Source organism: Chrysoperla carnea, chromosome 3 (genome assembly GCF_905475395.1).
Source record: "Chrysoperla carnea chromosome 3, inChrCarn1.1, whole genome shotgun sequence".
NCBI lineage: Eukaryota > Metazoa > Arthropoda > Insecta > Neuroptera > Chrysopidae > Chrysoperla > Chrysoperla carnea.
Window position 1 is genome coordinate 16911044 of NC_058339.1, and position 21453 is coordinate 16932496.

The 21453-nt window shown below is 29.3% G+C and overlaps 1 protein-coding gene across 1 annotated transcript in view; it reads right to left on the minus strand.

Moving 5' to 3' along the window:
- Positions 1–312: 312 nt before the first annotated feature.
- LOC123295894 (extracellular serine/threonine protein CG31145) overlaps positions 313–21453 on the minus strand; it is a 213813-nt gene continuing 192672 nt past the window's right edge. Inside the window, exon 9 of the mRNA XM_044877354.1 lies at positions 313–556. Within this exon, the coding sequence (XP_044733289.1) occupies positions 313–556 (244 nt within the window). The remainder of the gene's footprint in view (positions 557–21453) is intronic.

Below are 21453 nucleotides of genomic sequence, written 5' to 3' on the forward strand. Positions count from 1 at the left end.
CAAGTGATGAGGATGACCTGCTGTGTTCATGTATACACATCAATATATTGACTGAAGACTCTTTCTTTGTCTTATAAATAAGAACTCTTCTTACTTCAAATATTTTAAATGGCTAACGAGATGGTTGCCAAACTGTATATTATGGTTGTTAATGTATAATAATACTTTTTTGTTTCACTGGTTACACTTACTAGGAGTGATTTTTGAATAATCCTGTATATTATTTATAACCATTTTGAAATATATTTATATTAACCTATATTTAATTATAAATTAACATATAATTAATATTTGTATAGTAGTAGGTAACTTTCATGAATTTTCTAAATTAACTGATTTTTTAGAATTATTTAAATCATTATCCAAGTCACTGTTCTCACTAATACCCTTTTTTGTTTCCCTTGCTTTATTTATACATTCTCGTATTGTTTGTAAAACAATTTTTACACGTCTATCCAATGCCGTCAAATGTGGTTCCCATAGTATTGGTGCAACTGGATCCTGTTCCATACTTATACGCATTGCTTCGCTTAAACGTAATGGTCCGTTATGATATCTGTAACAAGAAGAATAAATTTATTAGTTTCAAATTACAAATATAAAGATGATGAAATATGAAATAATTAGAAATAATTATGATGGAAAGATATGCATCATGTATATATACGTCTTCTGGAAAATGAGTACGTTTAGTAATTAGATCAGTCTTTTCCAAGTATATTTTTAATTAAGGGTCTCTTGTACATTTTCATAAATTTGGTTGTTGTCTATAATAAAATAAATTAATTGCATTATTCTTGATATCAATTAAAGTCATATTTTCCCTTCATTATATATAGGGTGGGCCATTTTAATATATACACCTAAATATCTCGTTTTGTAGTTAACCAATCAAAAAATAACTTAAACAAAAGTTGCAGAGTTTGATGGGGGATATCCTGTTCTGACATAAGATTGGACCTAGTTGTTAGGTTTCTTTTTATAGCCAATTTAGATCCTAAACGGTAAGAGACGGATTAGCATTTTAAATTGAAAAGTTGATCCTCATAAAAAACGAACATTTTTTCGAAAAACGTTAGCTTTCGGACGAAATGCGACTTAAAAATTTCATTATTGAATTTCATCGAAAGATTTAAATAACACACTTGCAGAGACTTGTTTGTTAACCTTATCCAAGTCTTGCCAAACTCAAACTTGACTTATGAAACTTTGTTTTAGCCTTGGGCATGAATACGAAAACCAAGTTATGGCAATACTGAACAAACTTAGATTCCACCATCACGCTTGACATTTTCATCATGGGTAGTACGTTACCATGACCAGTTCTGTGCCAGTGACACGTACCAACTGTGGAATATTTTTCCCCAATTTTGTGTTTTTGGTCTAGTAAAATGCATCCTTGAAAAAATATGATCTAGTATTCTGAATTATTGTAAATATTATTTGTTATTCTTATCTATTTATATAAATAAATATTAAATAAAAATGTGCATTAAAAAAGTATTACATATACAGGGTCATCATTTAAAAAGTTTTCTGGATATCACTATGTCAGTATCAGAGTGAACGGCGTACAGTATCGGTGTGATTACTATACTGATTTGACCATTGAGAGAATAGTAACATTAGCAAGAGTTATGGCTCCTATGGCAATAGTATTTGGCCTCCTGGCCCATACTGGTTGGCGATACTAACTATACTGGTGGATAGCCCTATTCAATAATGTAATTTTACTTTTGCTAACATAGATACTCATAGTATGTGTCTCTATACCATACCAGCATTAAAGTAAACGCCATGACTTTTTTGACGTGTAGTATTAAGTTCTTAATACGAAGTCTTCGAAGAAAATATTAAACCAGCAAACTTTTTTTACAAATTCTTAATTTCTATCGAAAAACAATTACTTTTTGTTAAAAATTAATCAATTAATTAAAAATTAAACAAATTTTCAAAGAAATATGCAGCTCCGTTCAAAAAACTTTGACTACTGTTTGACCATGAAGACGACTCTTAATACAAATTCTAAATACTGTCTTTTCATTCCCTCTAAATAAGAGATGATATGTGTTTTCGCACCCTGTATAACATAATATAAAAGTTTCTATACAAAATATTATTATTTATTATCAGAATAAATATTTTCTCTATCACAAAACGTATATACATATGTATTATCGTAAATAGAAAATACATATACAGTCAAACCTGGGTAAGTGAGAACTGGATAAGCTAGAAATCTCTATGAGTGAGAGTAACCGCCAGGACCCGTCATTTTAAGCTCACAAATCCTTCATTAGGGAGAAACAGAAACCTCTGTAAGAGAGAGTCGTTTTTCCCTCTTGGACCTCCGTGAGACTGCTACTTATCTATACCTCTATAAGCGACAGTCGAGCCTCTATAAGCGACAGTCATTTTATACCTCTATAAGTGACAGTCATTTTATCATATTACATATTTACTACATTCGTATTTGCTGTGACTTGCTATTACTGCGTACCTCTATAAGAGAGAAACGCTACCCATGTACCTGCATTAGCGAGAAACTCGGGTTAGTGAGAAACTTCTATAAGCGAGAATGAGATTGTGCTCCCTTGAACTCTTGCTTATCCAGGTTTGACTGTATACAGAAAATAAATACTAGCGAATCGGGATGAGATTCAAATATATAGAAAATGTTTTAACCATTTCCGTAGCGAACCGGACCTCAATAAATACACTCTACTTACAACAAGTATTAACGACAAGTATTTTATTAAAACAATATACATTTACATTAATACTTACACTATATTTATATTATATATAAATGGAAAATTACATATTTTCCACAGGAAAAAAAGGGTTTAGTGATTTATATTATTTACTTACTATATATCTTTGTTTATTAACACACACATGTTTGTTTTTATGTGCGGAAAAAAAATAAGGCTTTGTGAAATATAAACAAAATAAATTTGATTTTTTTCCGGACATAAAATTTGTTTATGTAGTTAAATTTTTGTGGCATTAAAAATTGAAATCGTCTAAATTTCACATTGTTCAATTTATTCAATTTATTGGTTGATTAATGGGTAAAATTGACTGGATTGTTTTCGTTACATTAATCTTAAATAGGGCTTTTCACCTATTTTTTGAATTGAAAGTCATTAATCAGTTTGATTTAATTAGCACTAGATGACCCGGTGAACTTTGCTTTACCTACAATTTATTTAATTGTAACTATTGCGAATCATCGATTATTAATCTTAATTAATCTGCAGTTACAATTCATTACTAGTTGTACTATGCTTAGCCCACTCGCTAAGTCCGTTATGCCACCCACAAGCCCATCCTCTGTTTAGCACGCTCGGCAAACACGAATTTTACAACTATCTCTTTCGGCCTGGCTGAAGCCTTCGGCAATGGAGCTCGCTGCGCTCGCATATAGCTCTGATGGATACCTATTTACATGAATAATAATAAATACAGCCTAAGTACTATTCAAATACCTGTTCACAATTCTAGAAAAATATGGTGAGAGCGTAAATACATACATAAGCACATAGTAAGGTAATATAATGTATTATTTATATGCGTTTCCACCATTTATTGCATTTAATATTTTGACTTAAGTTTTATATTGTTCCGCTCCAGTTTCTTATTTTTTTTCTTTAATAAGAACCTTCTTTTGAAAATAATTGACACAACAAAAGAAGAATTAGCGAAATTGTTCCATCCGTTCTCAAGTTATAGCGGGACTAGGCGCTTAGATAATATATTTTGACAGTGTGATCAATTTACCGCCCCGTTAACTTTTTTGTTCACACTGCCACTGCCTGGATTCGAACCCGCAACCTCGTAGTCAGTAGTCAAAGCAAGTTAAAACTTGTATTAAATTTAGTATGCAGGTAAAGAATTCTAAACCAAATACAAAAAGACATAAAAAATTCAAATGATTTTTTAGAACAAAACAATTTCACTATTTTAAAATGATAACAATAAACCTCAATATAACCTCATGATATATCTTATAGTCTTACGAATAACTGATTACAATACAAGATACGTTTACTACAATTCTTGATTGTTCATATTTGTTCATTAGAAGAGCTGCTTCTTACATACAATCTACGTAAGTACTTCTCAAAGCGATAAAAGGCAATTCTATTTTAGTTTTCCACTTCTATTCCATTAAGACTGTGATCTCATAACTAAGTGAACTTTTTGTGATTCTTCTAGCTGTCATTTGGAGGATTGATAAAGGTTTAAGTGTGTGCCTTTCCATGATTTTGTATTGACCTCGGAAATACATTTTAAGGGATGTTAGATGTTTAAGGGATGTTGGAAGTTGGCGTCTGAAATGGTATATACCGCCATAAGCCCTCCATTAGACCACTAGGTTGGAAAATGATTTGGGTTGAACACAATACGTGTTTTTAGGCCAAAAAATAGTTGAAAAACGAAAATTAAAAAACGCTATTTCCAAAAATTCGTCACCGTAATTAAAACTAATTTTTTATTTTAAGAAACATTGAAATTTCGGTTCATTATGGGCGCATGGTCTACTAGAATGAATGTTATATGAGAAATAAAGATATACAAGCATCTATATATTGTTGATAAAATATTATAGCCAGTGGTAGATTAAAGATGGTACCTACACTTTTGCGTTATAGCAAATTCGAAGACAATTTTCTCAAAATTTGTGCAGTGAAGTAAATTGTTATATATTTGCATTTCCCTTAAGTTTATACAAAAAATTGCATACTTTATATCAATATGATTTTTCGTAGAATTTTTTTGTGAAAACACGTACGTTCTTTCATAAAGATATCTATAATTTATTCGATTTCTGTAAAAAAATACAAACATTTTTTTTGAAAATTGTCTGATCTTTAAAGTGATTCTCGGTAATTTTTTTTTTTTATTATTGATGAACTTTTTTCGTTGACAAAAACGTTCAAAACTTAACGTATCAATTTGAATGTTTTTTACTTTAAATAAATAATAAAAGGAAATAAATATAAGAATCAATTATTTATATCACAAACACTAGGGCATCCAATATTATGGCCGTGGGTTTTATACTATTTTGTTTGATTCCCAAGCCGCAATTACAGTGTTCCCTGTCGCATTATTTTTTACTCCAGGAAGATGGTACTTTCGTCTTGGGAATGAAAGAAAAAAATAGGATCAAGAAAATATAATTTTTATGTCAGTTTGTCATAACATACTGAAAAATTACTTTACAGAATGCAATGGCTTTACAGAAATAATATTTCAATATTTTCAAATGTATTTTTACATTTTCAAATGTAAAGAAACTTTTCTCTATGTGGTTTTTAATCTTATTTTTATATCCACATATATAGGAGTATTGTGGGTTGTATTAAAGTGCATATATTTATAACTCTCATTTATCTTGTTTTGCATATAGTTTATACTCTCTAGCTTAGTTATATATGAACAGTTCTTGGTAATATATTGAGGATAGTAAATTGTTTATTGACACTTAGAAATATGGCGTCTGACTCTTCCTTATGGTTCTTAAAAATGACTTCGTAATAAACACAGGAAGTAGAATTTTGAAAAAAATTTTAAATTCATGACTTGATTTCCTCTAGAGAGCGCCATATTCAATTTCATATGACGTCACTATGTCTATAACTAGCGGACGATCAAGACGTTTTCAACGATACCTCATTTGTCAAATTACAATTCGTAGTTTAGAATTTATAAGGAAACAGATGCACATACATACATACATACATACATACCGATCAAACACATAATTCTTGCCGTAGTCGGAGTAAATAAATATACAGAAAATTTTCTTAAAAAAGATTTTCACTATCCAGGTATTACTGATAAATCTATCAAAAGGTTTTTGCTTGTAATAAGAAACAATCAAAGCTTTAAGTTTTGGATTTTTAACTCCTAGTATGGAGAAGTGTTCGGGAATATTTATTCTTTCACGATTGCGGTGACAGCGATTTTGAACTGTTAAGTAATAAGATAAGTAATATTTTTTTTTTTTTTTTTTTTTTTTTTTATTTAAGGAAGTAATATTTTGTTAATATTAAAAAACTGGAAATTTTGATAGTAAATCAAGATCACTTAAGGATGTATGAGCATGGTAGTGGGGGCACAAATTTAAAAATAGATATTTTCAATTTTGATGATAAATTTATATTATTACTTGACGATATAAGACGAAAAGTAAGAATAAAATTTTTCGATATCTGGCTTAATTTTCAAAATATCGAAAATTGAAAATTTTGTTTAATTATTTAGCTTTCGATATTTCGAAAACCAAGACACATATCGAAAAATTGTATTCTTCTTTTTCGTCTACATTCATGAAGTTATAACAAAATTCATCATCAAAGTTGAAAATAAGATAAAAATAATTTCAACCCTTAATCTACCCTGCTCTTACATCCCTTATATGGACGGTGACACTTAGTTTTTTTCTTTTCTAATTCATTGCTAATATGTTTACTTTCTATTAAAAAGTTTTTTTTTAATTTGTTTTCATTCATTCCAAATGAAAATTATCAAAAACTTCCAAAATATGTCGTTTTTTGAGATTCCTCCATAAGAGCCAATGTATTTTATATCGATTTTTAATGACTTTTTTCTTAAAAATTTGCACGGTTACCTAAGCTGAAATTTTAACCACATATTCTTTGAGTAAAAGACTACCTACAAACAAATTTTGAGCCTTTAAATCAAACATTGTTGTCATGCTCATATATCCTTAAACAATAATTAACCCACTTTTTTTTCAAAACTTTACAGAAATGTTTACGGTAATTGATTTTATGAAATTGTTCAGCATTTAAAAATTATTTTCCCCATGGCTTATTTTTGTTTCAAGCATGAAGCAGTTGGAGAAAGTCATTTTCGTCATCTGGGAAGGTGGACTATATCTGTGTGGACTATAAAGATCGCATTCACATTAACGGCTTGTTTAATATTTGATTGATATTAAATTAGTTATACAGTTGAAGATAATAAAATTTTCATTATAGTTATTTTACAAATTCTCTGTATAAATACATTGTGTAAATTAAAATTATACATATTATAGCAATTCATCTGATACAACAAACAAAAACAAACACAAGTCTATTCGTATCTATCTGTCTATCTACACTATCTACACAGTTCAAAAATAAATTATTTGTTGCACATTTTCATGAATTCAAACAATCTATTGAAGCGTATTATAACACCATACATACAACAACAACACTGAAATGTTGAATTATATTTATATATTACATGAATACCGTGTGTAAATTGAGACTTACAAAATATATTGTTATTAGGTACTATAGATATACCGAACAGATATAAATGTAAGAAGCATCATTTTATTTATGATGATAATATTGGATACATAGAAGAAAAGTCAATGTTAGACAAGACAATCTTTTAACATTCTTATTCATATGTGTATGTTAAAATTGAATAAAAAAATCTTCAATATGAAATTTGAGAATTTTTGAAGTGAAAACTTTTATAGGCGCGTTAGATATTTGTTAGGATAAAATTTTATGAATTTGCGTCAGCAATTCTACGTCATCATCAGCAACATGTGATAGATATAGCTACAGATATAGCCACTGTAACCTTAGAAACTAAAACTTTTTTCAATCGATAAAACGACACCTTTGTAATAAAAATTAAAGCTGTACAATTTATCAAAGACTCATCCTTTTATACTTCTTTTGTTAAGAATCAAAGTTAGTTTTTTTACCAAAAAAAGTTAAAATTAATTGATAAATAAAATTTAAAATTTTTGATATAATTTTCATTTCAACATTTTAAGGTATTTCGATACAGTAAATTGAAAATGACAGAAGTAAATAGCAGTGATTTGAAACTTAATTCATCAATTAACCATCCTTTTATACGTCTTTTGCGAAAAATTAATATCGATTCTCTATACGGTTTATGAGAAATTGAATCAAAGCCAGTATTTTTAACAAATCATGAAATATTAATTATTCATAATATAGTTAATTGAAAAATTAAACAAAAATCAAGTTATTTCAAAGTTTAATATTCTACTTCTGTTCTACAGTCTCCGTGACTATCTTTTTCTTTCTGGAAAGACTCAGAGGTGCCTGTTAGAATATGGTTTGTTAGGTATGTCTAAAAGTTTGTGTGTCTATTATCCATTTATGAACAATATACAGAAGTTACCAAAGATCAGAATCATTTAATAAATAGTTAATTGCACAACTTTAATTATTGTACATAGGTGTGCACAGTGTTTCGTCTAATGCAAGCTAGCGGGACAAAATTATTTTTTGACTTATTTTTATTGTTTATGTATTTTCTAGGTATATTATGCTATTTTAAGAAAGAAAAAACATAATTTGTACACATTAATGTATGTAGACCGTAGATCGGTATTGATATCACAATTTCGCACGTGTCATTACCATTCCCGGGGTGAAATGTAGGTAAACACGCTGTAATTAGGGGTATATACCTACATACGTACCTTACTTACTACCTAATTTGGGTAGAATTTATCATTTATACTTCCTTCAGGTAGATTTTAACATTAAAAAAAAAAAAGAAAACATATGAATTGTCAAAAACTATATTTGATTCGGTTTCAATATTTTTTCAAATTTTTATATATTAAATTAACTAAAATATGGTAAGAATAAAATAAATAAGCTAAAGTATTACGAAATTATTTAGAAATATAAAAAAACTTAAAACTACGTAGGTTAGTTGCTAGAAATATAAATCTTAAAACGAGTAACATATACTATATTAAAAAAAATATATAATACTACATTAAAAATAAAAAAAATAAATATTAAAAAAAGTTAATCAAGAAAAAATGTAAAGTTAATAGTCCTCATAAGATTCTTCGTCATTACTATCCCATTCTGTAGAGTCTGACAACAAATAATCCTCCTCATTAATTTCGCGTACTAATGACGTGGATTTTGATGAAATTGAAGGTGGGGCAATTAACGGCAGAGTCTTCGCTGGCAAAGAAGTATAATTCTTTCGTGGTAACTCTCTAAATGCGTTTATTACAGGATCGGAAGTAATCAGAAGCATTCTCAATAGATCTGTATTGGAGGCAACACGTGACCTCTTTCTGGTGTTTTGTTCACTGAATCTACGGCAATCTTTATTTCTTACTTCCTGAGCTTCTTTGGATAGCTGCCCAATTGGAAGAAGACAAGATTAATGACTTCTGTACTGTCTATAAGACTTCGTCTGTAGCGTTGCTGTTCTCGAATCTCTGCTTATATAGAATGTGCCCCGAACTACCATCACAGCCCCATTCACTTATCAAAATGTAGGATGAACGAGGTAACACACTTCTGATAACTTCCGACTGAGCTGCAACTTAGTTCATTTGCAGATCGAGTTTCCAACAGGTCTACTACTCTTCGTCTCTTTGTTTTCATTGATAAGTCATCAAATGACTTTTTTGGTCGGCCTATATTCTGACCTCCTGAGGTCGTTGAAGATGTTGAAGGGCACGGCTGGTTTACACATACAGTTAATTCCATCCCACACCCATCCAACCAGTTCTTATGTTTCATTAAAAATATTTACCTATTGCATTTTGATGATGCCCACTTTTCACTAAATTTCGCGGAAAAACTTGAGATTTTCGTCTTGAATTTTCTTGTAGATTCTTCAGACATTTTATTCAGGCTATGTTTATTACATAAAACACCAAAAATGCGATGAATTCTTTCACTTTTGTCATATTTTAGCCATTCTTCGAAAAAATCCGATTTCGTCATAGTTACGACTCGCTCTGAAAAAAGGACAATATATTTCCTTGCGGGGGTTTTCGGGCCTTAAAATATATATGAATCTTTTCTTAAATGTTTGAAGTATAATATACAGAAAAATCTAGCTGGATACATGTGGATACAAAAAGTTGCAACCCTTTAAAGTTTAAATTTCACAAAAAATATTAAGTATTTCTATGATATTAGTCTAAGCCATGGTACACGAAAAATGTGAGTGATTTAATTATAAAAAAAACATAAAAATACAGTACATACCTTCAACTAAATGATTCATCACGAAAATCACTTTCCACTATACCACAAATTTTAAGATATGCTATCGAAAGTGTGAAAAAAATTCAACCGATTTGCAAATGCTACACTACCTTTGTTATCACTGTACTTTGAACACAAACACCTACCTGAGTGGGATGTTTAGCCCAATGGTATCTTCGAATTTGGTACCTACAAAGGGTTGTTAACATAATGTTCTTATCATTTTTTTGAAATTGCGTTATGACTTTTGTCCCGCTAGCTCCATTTAAACGAAACACTGTGGTGTGGTTTTATCGCTTGAAAAAATTTTCAGTTTATTATCGTACGGTGTTATATCTACAGTTATACTCGTAGCTTGATGCTGACGCGAAACCATAAGATTTTACTCTACCAAATATTATTTATTGTACATATATCATCGCTTAACGCGCCTCTAGAAATTCTCACTTCAAAAATGTTTGCATTTGGTTTCAATTTCATGCTTGCATTATGGTTTTTGATAAATTGAAGGTTTTTTTTTACACAAAATTCATGAGTCGGATAATAAAATTGAAAAATTCCAGATTTATAATGTTATCAGTATGGAATCGTCTCTTATATTACAACTTCAGTGAAATAAAAATTCTGTGAGCAATTTACAACATTCTAAACTTTACGTATACGGTACGTGGTATCTTCGTTATAAGCATCACATTTTTGGAATGTTTTCACCGAGTAATTTCATTTTATACTTTGTCAATAATGTGAATAAAATTTTATGATAGTACCAAAATAAAATTCATTTTGTCAGATACACTCTTAAAAGAAATAATAATGACCTTATAATAGAAAAATGAAAGTACAAAAATGCATGAGGAAATAAAATTGATTTAAAAGTTGTGTGTGGCATATCGTCTGCCTTCTACATAAAATAAATTTAGGAGAATTTGTTGTTTCTTGGAGATAACGCACCTTATATCAATCATACTTCAGTTTTAAGAAAGAAATTGCTGCTATCTTTGAGACTATCTGAGCGGAACTAAATTAAGACAAAGCTTACACAGAGTAATTGAGAGAATGGCTGACCATGTGCTTTCGTTTTTACGTTACAAATACAATTTTTTAGGGGAAAATTAAATAATTTAGCTTTTACTGGTCATTGGTTGACTATCGTATTTGTTTTTAATCGTCGACCAACGAAGAGGGGTACAGGTATTTAGTTTTAGGTTAGCATGCTTAGATTACCGCAGTACACGGGGAAAAACCTAATATCTGCTATATAGTTAGCTTGAGATAACTATAAAGATTTCTTTTTGAAGAGAAAGTATTCGGGTACAATCGGTGAGGGTGATAAAAGTTACTTCGAAGAAACTTATAAATGACCCGAGGTACGAAACTCTCCCATTCATATATTGATAAAAAAAATTCTATATAAAATATTTTCCTTTATGAAAAAAAAAACTTTTTTATTTCATATTTTTGTAACAGACATTCAGTCTTTAATTGAAAGAACGATGTTGGTTAAGGTACAAAAAAAGAGAAGTAGAAGTGTAAGGGTATACTGGCAGATGACTTACGGCTCATTACAGTAACCAACTTAATATATGATATCGTTTCATCATTATCTTTTTCTTTTGTCATTTGTCTCTTGCTGTTCTTACATAACATCTCATTTTTGTTTATTGTTTCGTTAGCTTAGCACAATGTGGTAAAACTTGTTGTAATTGAAAAATCGATATAAAAAGTTTGTGACTTCCATATGTTTATAATAGGGACATGCCTTATAATATCGGAAAATATTTTGAGATGGTAATAATGTCACAACAACGAACAACTACAATTTCCCAAATATAAGTTGGGAAATGAAAAATTAGACTGACTTGTACTACTTTTTAGCACGCTTATATTAAGTATGGTACATATGAACGTTTAAAACTCCTAATTAAATAAAGAGAAAGATATACAATAGTGGCGTCATTGCACTATTAAACTCTATTTTGTAAGAAAGAGACAAGCAACAATCTTTGAATGCTTATAACGTTTTAATCAATTTTAATTTAACTTTCAAATTTTATTATGGTATCAAATCTACTTTTGTGGCAAATTCAATATCAATCGCATTATCGAAAAAGAACTAGTCATTCTTTAGTAAATGAATTCATCGTTTATCTGTCAGTTGCGATATTATTGAAAGAACATTTTTATTGATAAATTGAAAAAAATAAAAATAGTATTATTATTGATGAGAAATCATTCGTACGTGAGAATGTGTTGCACATATTTATGAACACGTCACTAGCTGGTTGGTATTTACGACACACAATATAACCTCTATGGCACTACCTACCACCTATATATACTTTTTGTGTAGCACCGTAGATAGTTAAATAATAGTGTAGACGGGTGTTTGTTTTGTGGTATATAATATTATACAGTACCTATGTATGTAGGTATATATGTATACAGGGTGTTCTGTTAATGATAGCAGAAAATTATACCAGTAAACTAAGTTTATCAAGACAAATGGAAAAGCTCTTTAACAAATTTCGATCTGAGGTCTGATTCGGGAAATGTGGCTATAGGAAAAATAGAAAGATTTATCTATTCACAAACCTATCAAATTCATTAAATTAGTAGGTATCACTTCAGAATATAGAGGGGACTATCGTAAAGCAATAATTGATTGTAAATTGATTTAATTGGGAAGCGAATACTAAAAATAATAATTTGTAGTCTTTATTTATAAAGAAAATAAAAAAATAATAAAAATAATACAAACCTAATTTTTAAATTAATCGAAATTTGGTAAAGAACTTTTCCATTTGTCTTGATAAGCTTAATTTACTGGTACCATTTTCTGCTATCAGTAACAGAACGTCCTGTATATGTATATATAAAATATAATACCATATCTACCTGGTGATGGTGATCTCCTGGTGTTATCCTATACATATATGTGTATATAATAGACTCATCAACACCTACGTGAATAATTTATCATTTTGTGTGTTGTTCGGAGGTAGATAGTATGTATATGGTACAAGTTAACATCTATACTTACTAGATAGATGTAGCACAGCTTTCTACAAGCTTCTATAACATAACATACAGAATATTCTCATTCGTCATGTTGGTATTACATCTAATTACAGTAACCACTATGTAGTAATATTTCCTATACGTATATTGTACAAAATACTTCAGACGAATTCCAAATTTATTATTTTTGTAGTGGAAACTTCCTTACTAGCATTAAGCGACTTTATTAAAATGGTGTTTTTTAGTGGGGGATAAAATTTTCACGTTAGTGGTTATCATGGTTTGAATCGTCAACTCGAAAGATTGAAAACATTGTATGTTGTTACCTTTTTAATATTTAAAATAGTTTCTTATAAACATTGTATTGCTTATAAATAAAATTTTAGCTTCCGCATGTTTATGGTCGTAAAACTCGAAGATAAGTCGATGAGTTGATTTGAAATTTTGACTGATCGTTGCATTTATATCGAAGAATGTTTATACATACTTCGCATCTCGAAGTTCTCACGGGAACAAATATTTAAAAATAACTGAAAAAGGGATGCAAGTCATGATGATGATGAGAATGTCATGTCTGAGAACATGCCTTGACTGCTCCGGCTTTCTACACACTCCTGCTATACGCCCAGCGTACGACCTTGTAAGAGGTTGCTCTTATATTTGATTACTGAGATGTGGAGAAGAAATAATAACAACTTGATTAAGGCTTTAATTCCACTTTCTGAGGGTAATTTCAGCTTGATATCTTTTTTTGTTTTTGAGTTATCGTGTCCACAGACGGACGGACGGACGGACGGACAACCGGAAATGGGCTAATTAGGCGATTTTATGAACACCTATACCAAAATTTTGTTTTTCAATATTTTTAAGCGTTACAAACTTGGTACTAAACTTAGTATACATTGAATATTACATATATACATGATATAAAAAACACAGTCATTCCTAAGAGCTTACACTTTTTTCGTCGTTTATAGACAATCGCTTTCTACGTGCGACCGTTTTCGTTATAATTAAGAACTTTGACAAAGATGTTTGTTGATGTATGTTAAATAAAATTATTAGATTACTAAATATAATATTTGCGTTGATTTCAATGCATACTTCATATTAAACTTAACGTATTTGTAAAGTTTACAGTTAATTAAAATACTAAATATTCATAAGTATAAAGTTAATTCTAGTTCAGAATGAAGCCACTGTACTTTAGGACATTTTCATATAATAAAATGGTGTAATAAACATATGTAGACTTACACCTATAGTAGGTTAGATATATCTGTGGTAATATTATTGTCACATAATAAGATGTCAAATATTATATATGATTTACCTTTTAGGTTGTTAAATGAATGACTTCAATGACAATTCAATGACTATAATAAGTAATATTATAATGGTCTAACTAACAAAGTATATTCTGTTGTTATTGTTGTTCAACCATAATCTAGATTTGTTAACATATTTATTCATTAACATAATAAATTAGCAGCTCAACTCGTCTCGAAACCAGATAACTTCTGAAGATGAGAAGCTTCTGTGAGTATCCGATTCAAACTGAGTTGAGGAAATTGTACGGGAAAAAATGGTTGAAATATAGGAAAGAAGTGATTTTACGAGTACACAGAACCACATGAAATGTTCTTTTCACATACATTGTTTTATATAGGCCTTTTCATCATGTCATAAGAGCAAGTGCAGAGTTTATTTTTTCGTACTGACAGCAATAAGTAGGACTAAGATAGAAGATATTTGTTATTCATTTTATCACATTGGTTATAAATCATTTAGTACGAAACAAATGTGAATCGTGATTTTAAAATGAAAAACCCTATTGGTAAATTTTTTAAGGTGTTTGTTTCCCTACCGTATTATAAAAAGGTTTTGGTTTATTGCACGGTACATACATATAAACCAAATAAATACTTTGCAGTCAAATAATGTGTTATTTTAAGCTTTACAATACCACGCAACTACAAAAATATATAATATATTGTGCAAGTGCCGCTTGCAAATTTGATTATATAGATATCTCTCTTCAACTGTCAATACTCTAACTATAGTCGTCTCTGTTCATCAAATGATGGATCTTCGATGAAGTCATAATAAAAATAAAATTTTATATTTTTATGGTATTAAATTATGGTAAAACCTTATATTTTAATGTTATTATTATAAACTTCAAGATTGTTTAAATATTTTAGATAGTTTTTATCAAACTCATTACATATTTTGATATAGAAATATCCAATTGAAAAGGATAACCTATCAGATTCATCATTTTTTTAGCCAACTTTGAATGATAAAATAATAATAAAAAGCCCGATGACCTCAGAATTTTTTGTGATTTTTGTAACTTTGTTAATCAAAAAATGCATTTATAAAGTTTTATTGAAATACCTAGTATTATTCAATCCTTGCATATCTCCTCAATTGTTAAAAGGATCCAAAACTCGTTATTGACGAAAAACAGATTATTTTGTGGTTCCGGCCAAAAATTGATATGAAAATCATATGACATCATATTTTGGATAATTCTAAATAATTTTTGATTCCGTTTTTTCGTTATAAAGCTCTAGAATTTCTACTCAAAATTTAACAGGCATATTTCGTATTTTTTTTACATTGCTGGGAAACCTGCTATATGATAATGTAAAATTTTAGAATATTCTATATATAAATAAATTGTTGTTTCTAAGTCTATTCTATTCAAGGATAAAAAGCATTCAAGTGTAGATTAGCATTTTAACATCCTTATTCATATATTGTTGTTATATATGCGAAACTTTTTTTTTTGTTCCTTCTTGAAAAGGAGCGTTCTTGAACAATGAAAGGTAGAACTATGTTGAAAAGCTTTTTGTTGAAAATTATTGTGTTGTATTTCTATTTAACCTTTATGTGTAATATTGCGTGATTTTTTTAAAGGTCTCAAAACAATAAGCTTGAGGCCTCAAATTATCATTAAAAAATATTAAAACGTTTATTTTTAATATTAATATACTAAAATAGATGTTTTTGACATGTTTTTTTACTAGATAATCTTAATTCAAAGAATTTCCGGTTTTACAGCAAAAATAAAAAAATATTTTTTTAATATAATTAATCCTGTACTCATAAGGATTTCATAAAACTTATTATTCATCACCGAAATACATTTGATAAAATTTACACTTTTTCCCTTTATCTAATATATAAAAATTTCGTGTCACGGTGCCTGTACGTAAGGTATTTTGCACCTTCCTACCCCCCACTCCAAGGTGGTGAAAAAGGAAACGATAATTTATATATGGAAGCCCCGTGTAAATAATTTTATAAACACATATGGATGAATGCTAAATTTTCAATGTTACTCAGGGTTTCTAAACTTCATATGGTTAATATGGTGGGCTAGCGAATGGGCGAAGCGGGGTGGCAAGGCATTAGTTATATTCATGAATAATTAGAGCTGCAGTTGTTAATTTAGATGAATAACTGCTGATCAAAAGTTATAATCAAATGACTTAATTATAGGTGAAATAAAGTTCACGGGTTTAGCCTAGTTTCTTTTATTATCGATGTATACTACGCATATACTTTTCTCATTTAGACCAAGTTATTTTTCATTTAATTTTCATTTTTTGAATTTTCTTCTACCAAACTTTTTTTGAAAATCAATTTCTAAACATTCAAAAGTATTTGGTTAGAAACAAATACAGTTCGTTTCCAAAAATATTTTTTCTGTCACATATATTTCTCTTCTTAAACTTTGATTTTCTCGAATAATGGTTGCGTTATTTAGCGGCTGTTATATAACTGTGACTCCTTGAATATAAAAGTGAACTGAATTATCGAACTGAGAAACTAGTTTTGTTAGTCAATAAAAACCTTGATAGACAAAATATTAGCTGTGTGACATACGTATTTACTTCTCTAATTAATGAGCCACCGTCATATTACGACCGTTAAATAACGTCAACGCTGTTCGAGGAAACTATAGCATTTGTTAAATAAAGCATTGAACGACACGTTCAGCAAATAAAAATGAAACTACAAAATATAAGGTGAAAATTCTTCTACATATAATGATGACAAATAAACCTGCATCTATAGCATACAGAATTTAATCTCATGTACATTATCTTAGTAAATTAGTCAAGATATTATATTCACATTCGTGAATCAAAATTTGCATCAAAATTTGACGCACTGTCAAAAATCAGGTCAAAAGATGCAAAATGTATGTGCGAACCGAATTTTTAATTGTATATTTAATGTGTTATTGCATACCAGTTGACCTGGCTTTTGACAGTCCTTAAAATTTGGATACATTTTTATCTACTGGTCAATATTGTCTAAGGATATTACTTGCAGGATATTTTTGGATGAGCTATTTTGTAGAAGTCGAAATTTTTTCATTTTCATGGTTTTTTATGGTAACTTAAAAAGTGCACGCTATACTTTTTTCAAAAAACGTCAAATTTTACATTATTTGACGTTAAATACGTTCATTCCTATATCGTTGTCATTTTCAGTATAAATTTTTCAACCCCCAAGAAGGGGTGGCTCCTTTCCCTGGACAAGATCGCTCAAATTTTTAACTTCTTTAAGTATGTTTTAAACGATGCACTCGCACAGTTTTTATAAAGATTCATTGACTGGTCTTGAATTCGGAGGTATAAATCTTACGTCTCTCCACTATAATAGGATATTGAACCTCTTCTACGTGTTATAAAAACCTATGTTTAATTAGGTAGCTTTAATTAAACATTGTACTTTATCAAAGGTAGTCAGTGGTTCAATAATAACAATTTTGACACCTAGTGTAAACTAAAGATATCTAGCTACTATAAGTGTTGATATACACAGTAGGTACATATATAGATGATGATAAATGTATAATTACTTGAAGATTAGTTATGTTAGAACATGTATATCACTGCACACATATTATAAATGCATGTAATTATATAACACAAACTAACTCATTATATATTATATAGGTAATATAAACACAATTATATATAATGAATAATAGAAGATGGTCAAATTAGGTATATATTCTATTGTATCTATGTATACTAACTATACTGGATCCTACTTATTACTTAGGTACTATTACCTCGGTTCTGTTCCTGCATATTAGATAAATTATATATAGATTATACAGAATGTGATTGTCTAAATTTAAAGTAATGTGACATACATTACAGTGGTCAACGTGATTGTAATATCAATTCGACCACAAACATTGGGGTATTATATAAATTGTAGAAATAGGGTCATAGTTCTTGTTTGTGCTATTTAATTGCTTCAAAATTATAGACTCTTTATAAAAGCCTTGCTTTGTTGTCTGTTTATTAATTAAAAAGATTTTCTTTTTCTAAATGCACTCAAATTTATATTTATTTATTTATTTATTTATTTATTTATTTATTTATTTATTTATTTATTTATTTATTTATTTATTTATTTGATTTGCCAATAAATGGCTTATCACTCTTTACATTATAATAAACATAAGTGCTTTTACAAAATTCAAAATAACAACATATTATTGCAAAATAAAATAGCACAGAAATTTAACAAAAAGACAGAAAATAAAAAGATACTGTGTTTACTACTACTTTTCTCCTTGATTAGCTCATAAATTTGCTTTACGCTTTTTGATGATTAAATCCAAGTAATCGCATATCGCCATTATATCCTCTTTACTGTTAACCTCCAGCATAGCCATCGCATTTTCGTATCCTCTTTGACTGATTCCCTCCCTCTCTTTTCCCTCAGTTCCTTGGCTCAATCATGTGCCTTATGGATTCAATGCCCCATCCACATAAAACGCAAATTTTTTCTCCGTTAGTGTTTATTCTTCTGTTTTCCCAACCGAACCTATACATTCTGAAGTTTGCGAGCATTCTTCTTTCGCTTCTATTACTCAAATTTATAGAATTAGTTATCTGATCGTATAATGGGCAAGATTTAAAATTATGGTGGGAGCGCAGTGAATTGGATACAAATAATTTAAGGATTGTCTTAATGGGAGAGCCAGGCCAAAAAAATTATCTGAATTTACTAAAACTGTTCATTTGAGGATAAGTTATAATAACGTACACACCCATACTGCGATCAGTCAAGCAAACGCTAGAATAGAGGTCAGATATATGTTATAAAAACGGTTATGATTGCCGTGGTATTTAAATGAATTTACTAAAGCTGAAAATTATTGTACAAATTGTATATTGCATATAAATAATAATTATGACAGTCAGTCGGTTAAATGTGAGAACAGAGCTGGTCAGTCAGCCCTAATGTATGTGCAATAAATAAATAACATGCCAATAATTTTTTAAGAGGTACTTATTTGTATATTAACCATAAATAAATTCTGACCATATTGTGAAACAACTCTCGTCAATACGACCTAAGTTCCAAGTCGAATAATATCCAACTGGATCCAAGTACTTGTTTTTTTTAAAATTTTAACCATATGTATATGAATTTTTGATGGGGTCTAAGTACCAACAACCTTTCGCCCAAAAAGTAAAAAAAAGTCAGTGCTTGTGATCGTGCAGAACGAAGTTGCTGGGTGCTACAAAGTTATATGTATTTCCATCTATGTCTTTTTTTAGATCAACTTAGAAAAGATCAATTACCTCTTGTTGACTTATTAATTATAATAAGTTTATTTTAAACTTTTAATAATTATGAGTGTGGACCAAAATAATGAACAAATTAAAAATGCTAATTTTATCATGAAAATCGATATATGGGTATCAAAAAAATAATATATAAGCAACTATTTCCAAAAAATTTTTCAATCAATCTACCCATCTCTGACGCTAGGTAAAATATTAAGAATCGGTCAATTTGTAGTAGGCTGAGTTTGAAATTCAGATTTCGGTTAAGTATCTTAACAAATGTGACTCTGTATGACTGTGCAAAATTTCAAATCTATATTTCTGTAAATGACAAAAATATGGTGGTGTTTTCATCTTAAATATTGTATACTATATTCGATACACTGCATATTAAATTGTTGTCGACGCGTGAAAAAAATCAATAAAATATTTGCTTAAATTGAATTATCTTAAATACAAGAGTTTCGTTACTTTTATGAAGCAATATTACTTACATATTTTAATACATTTAAACTATTTTCATTTAAGTGAAGATTCATACTATTTATAAATTAAAAACAAGTGAAAACAAACAATTGACTGAGTTAATTGTTGAAATACCATGCATGGTCAGTGTTGATTTCTTTATCACATTACACATACAAACATGTGACACATACATAACTGAAAATCAAGTATAGTACATATTATAAAATTTCCGCCTAATTGGCGCCCTCACGGGTAAACAGTGATGTTTACGAAAAAATGTTTCAAACAAAAGTTGTTTAATTTTTAATAAACAACATTTTTTACTTTTAAACTTTTGTTCTATCTCTAACGGTTTACAAGATAGGTCCTACGGACCCAAGACCCAATTGACCTACGATGCTCATTTACGAGCTTGACCTCACTTTTTACGTCCTGAGTACGTTGTAAAAATTTCAGCTCGATATCTTTTTTCGTTTTTGAGTTATCGTGTCCACAGATGGACGGACGGACGGACAACCGGAAATGGACTAATTAGGTGATTTTATGAACACCTGTGACAAAATTTTTTTCCTAGCATCAATATTTTTAAGCGTTACAAACTTGGGACTAAACTTAATATACTATGTATATTTCATATATACATGGTGTATTATAGATGTGTTTGTTCATATATTGCCTTATTTTAATATGCAAGAACGAAATATTAGACTTGGGCAACCACAAGACCATTTATCGTGAACACACCATTGTGTTGTGAGTCAAACTAAATTTTCGGTATTAAATTTGAAAAATACCGAATACGATTATAAAATAATTACCTCTAGTAAATTTCTGCCGTTTTTTTCGTAAGTATTACGCTTTTAGGATTTAAAAAGTTTCTATTTTACATTAACTAAAAGAGGATTAGCTTTGAAAGTTTCTAAAAACATTTGCATAATACCATTGTTATTTGGTTTGCAAGTAAATTGCATTTCATGTAAACTAAAAATAAAATGTATAATATGACGTTACCTGATGGAATTGTATCTCTAAAATCAAAATAAAATAATATGAATGTTTGTTTTAAATAACCATTATGAAAATATGTTCATATTTTAGTTCCTTTAGGTATTGAGGAATCTGTAGTTCCTGGAATTAAAATGTATATTTATAAGTTTTTTATTATCCGACTTTTCTAGTATCTTCCAATTCGCTCGATGGATTTCAAAGTTTAAAATTTCAAAGTCCCAAGCTAAGTATTGCTTAAACAAAACGCCAATAAAAAAAGTTCACCAAAACTATAGAGAAGGCCCCCATCGAATGAATAT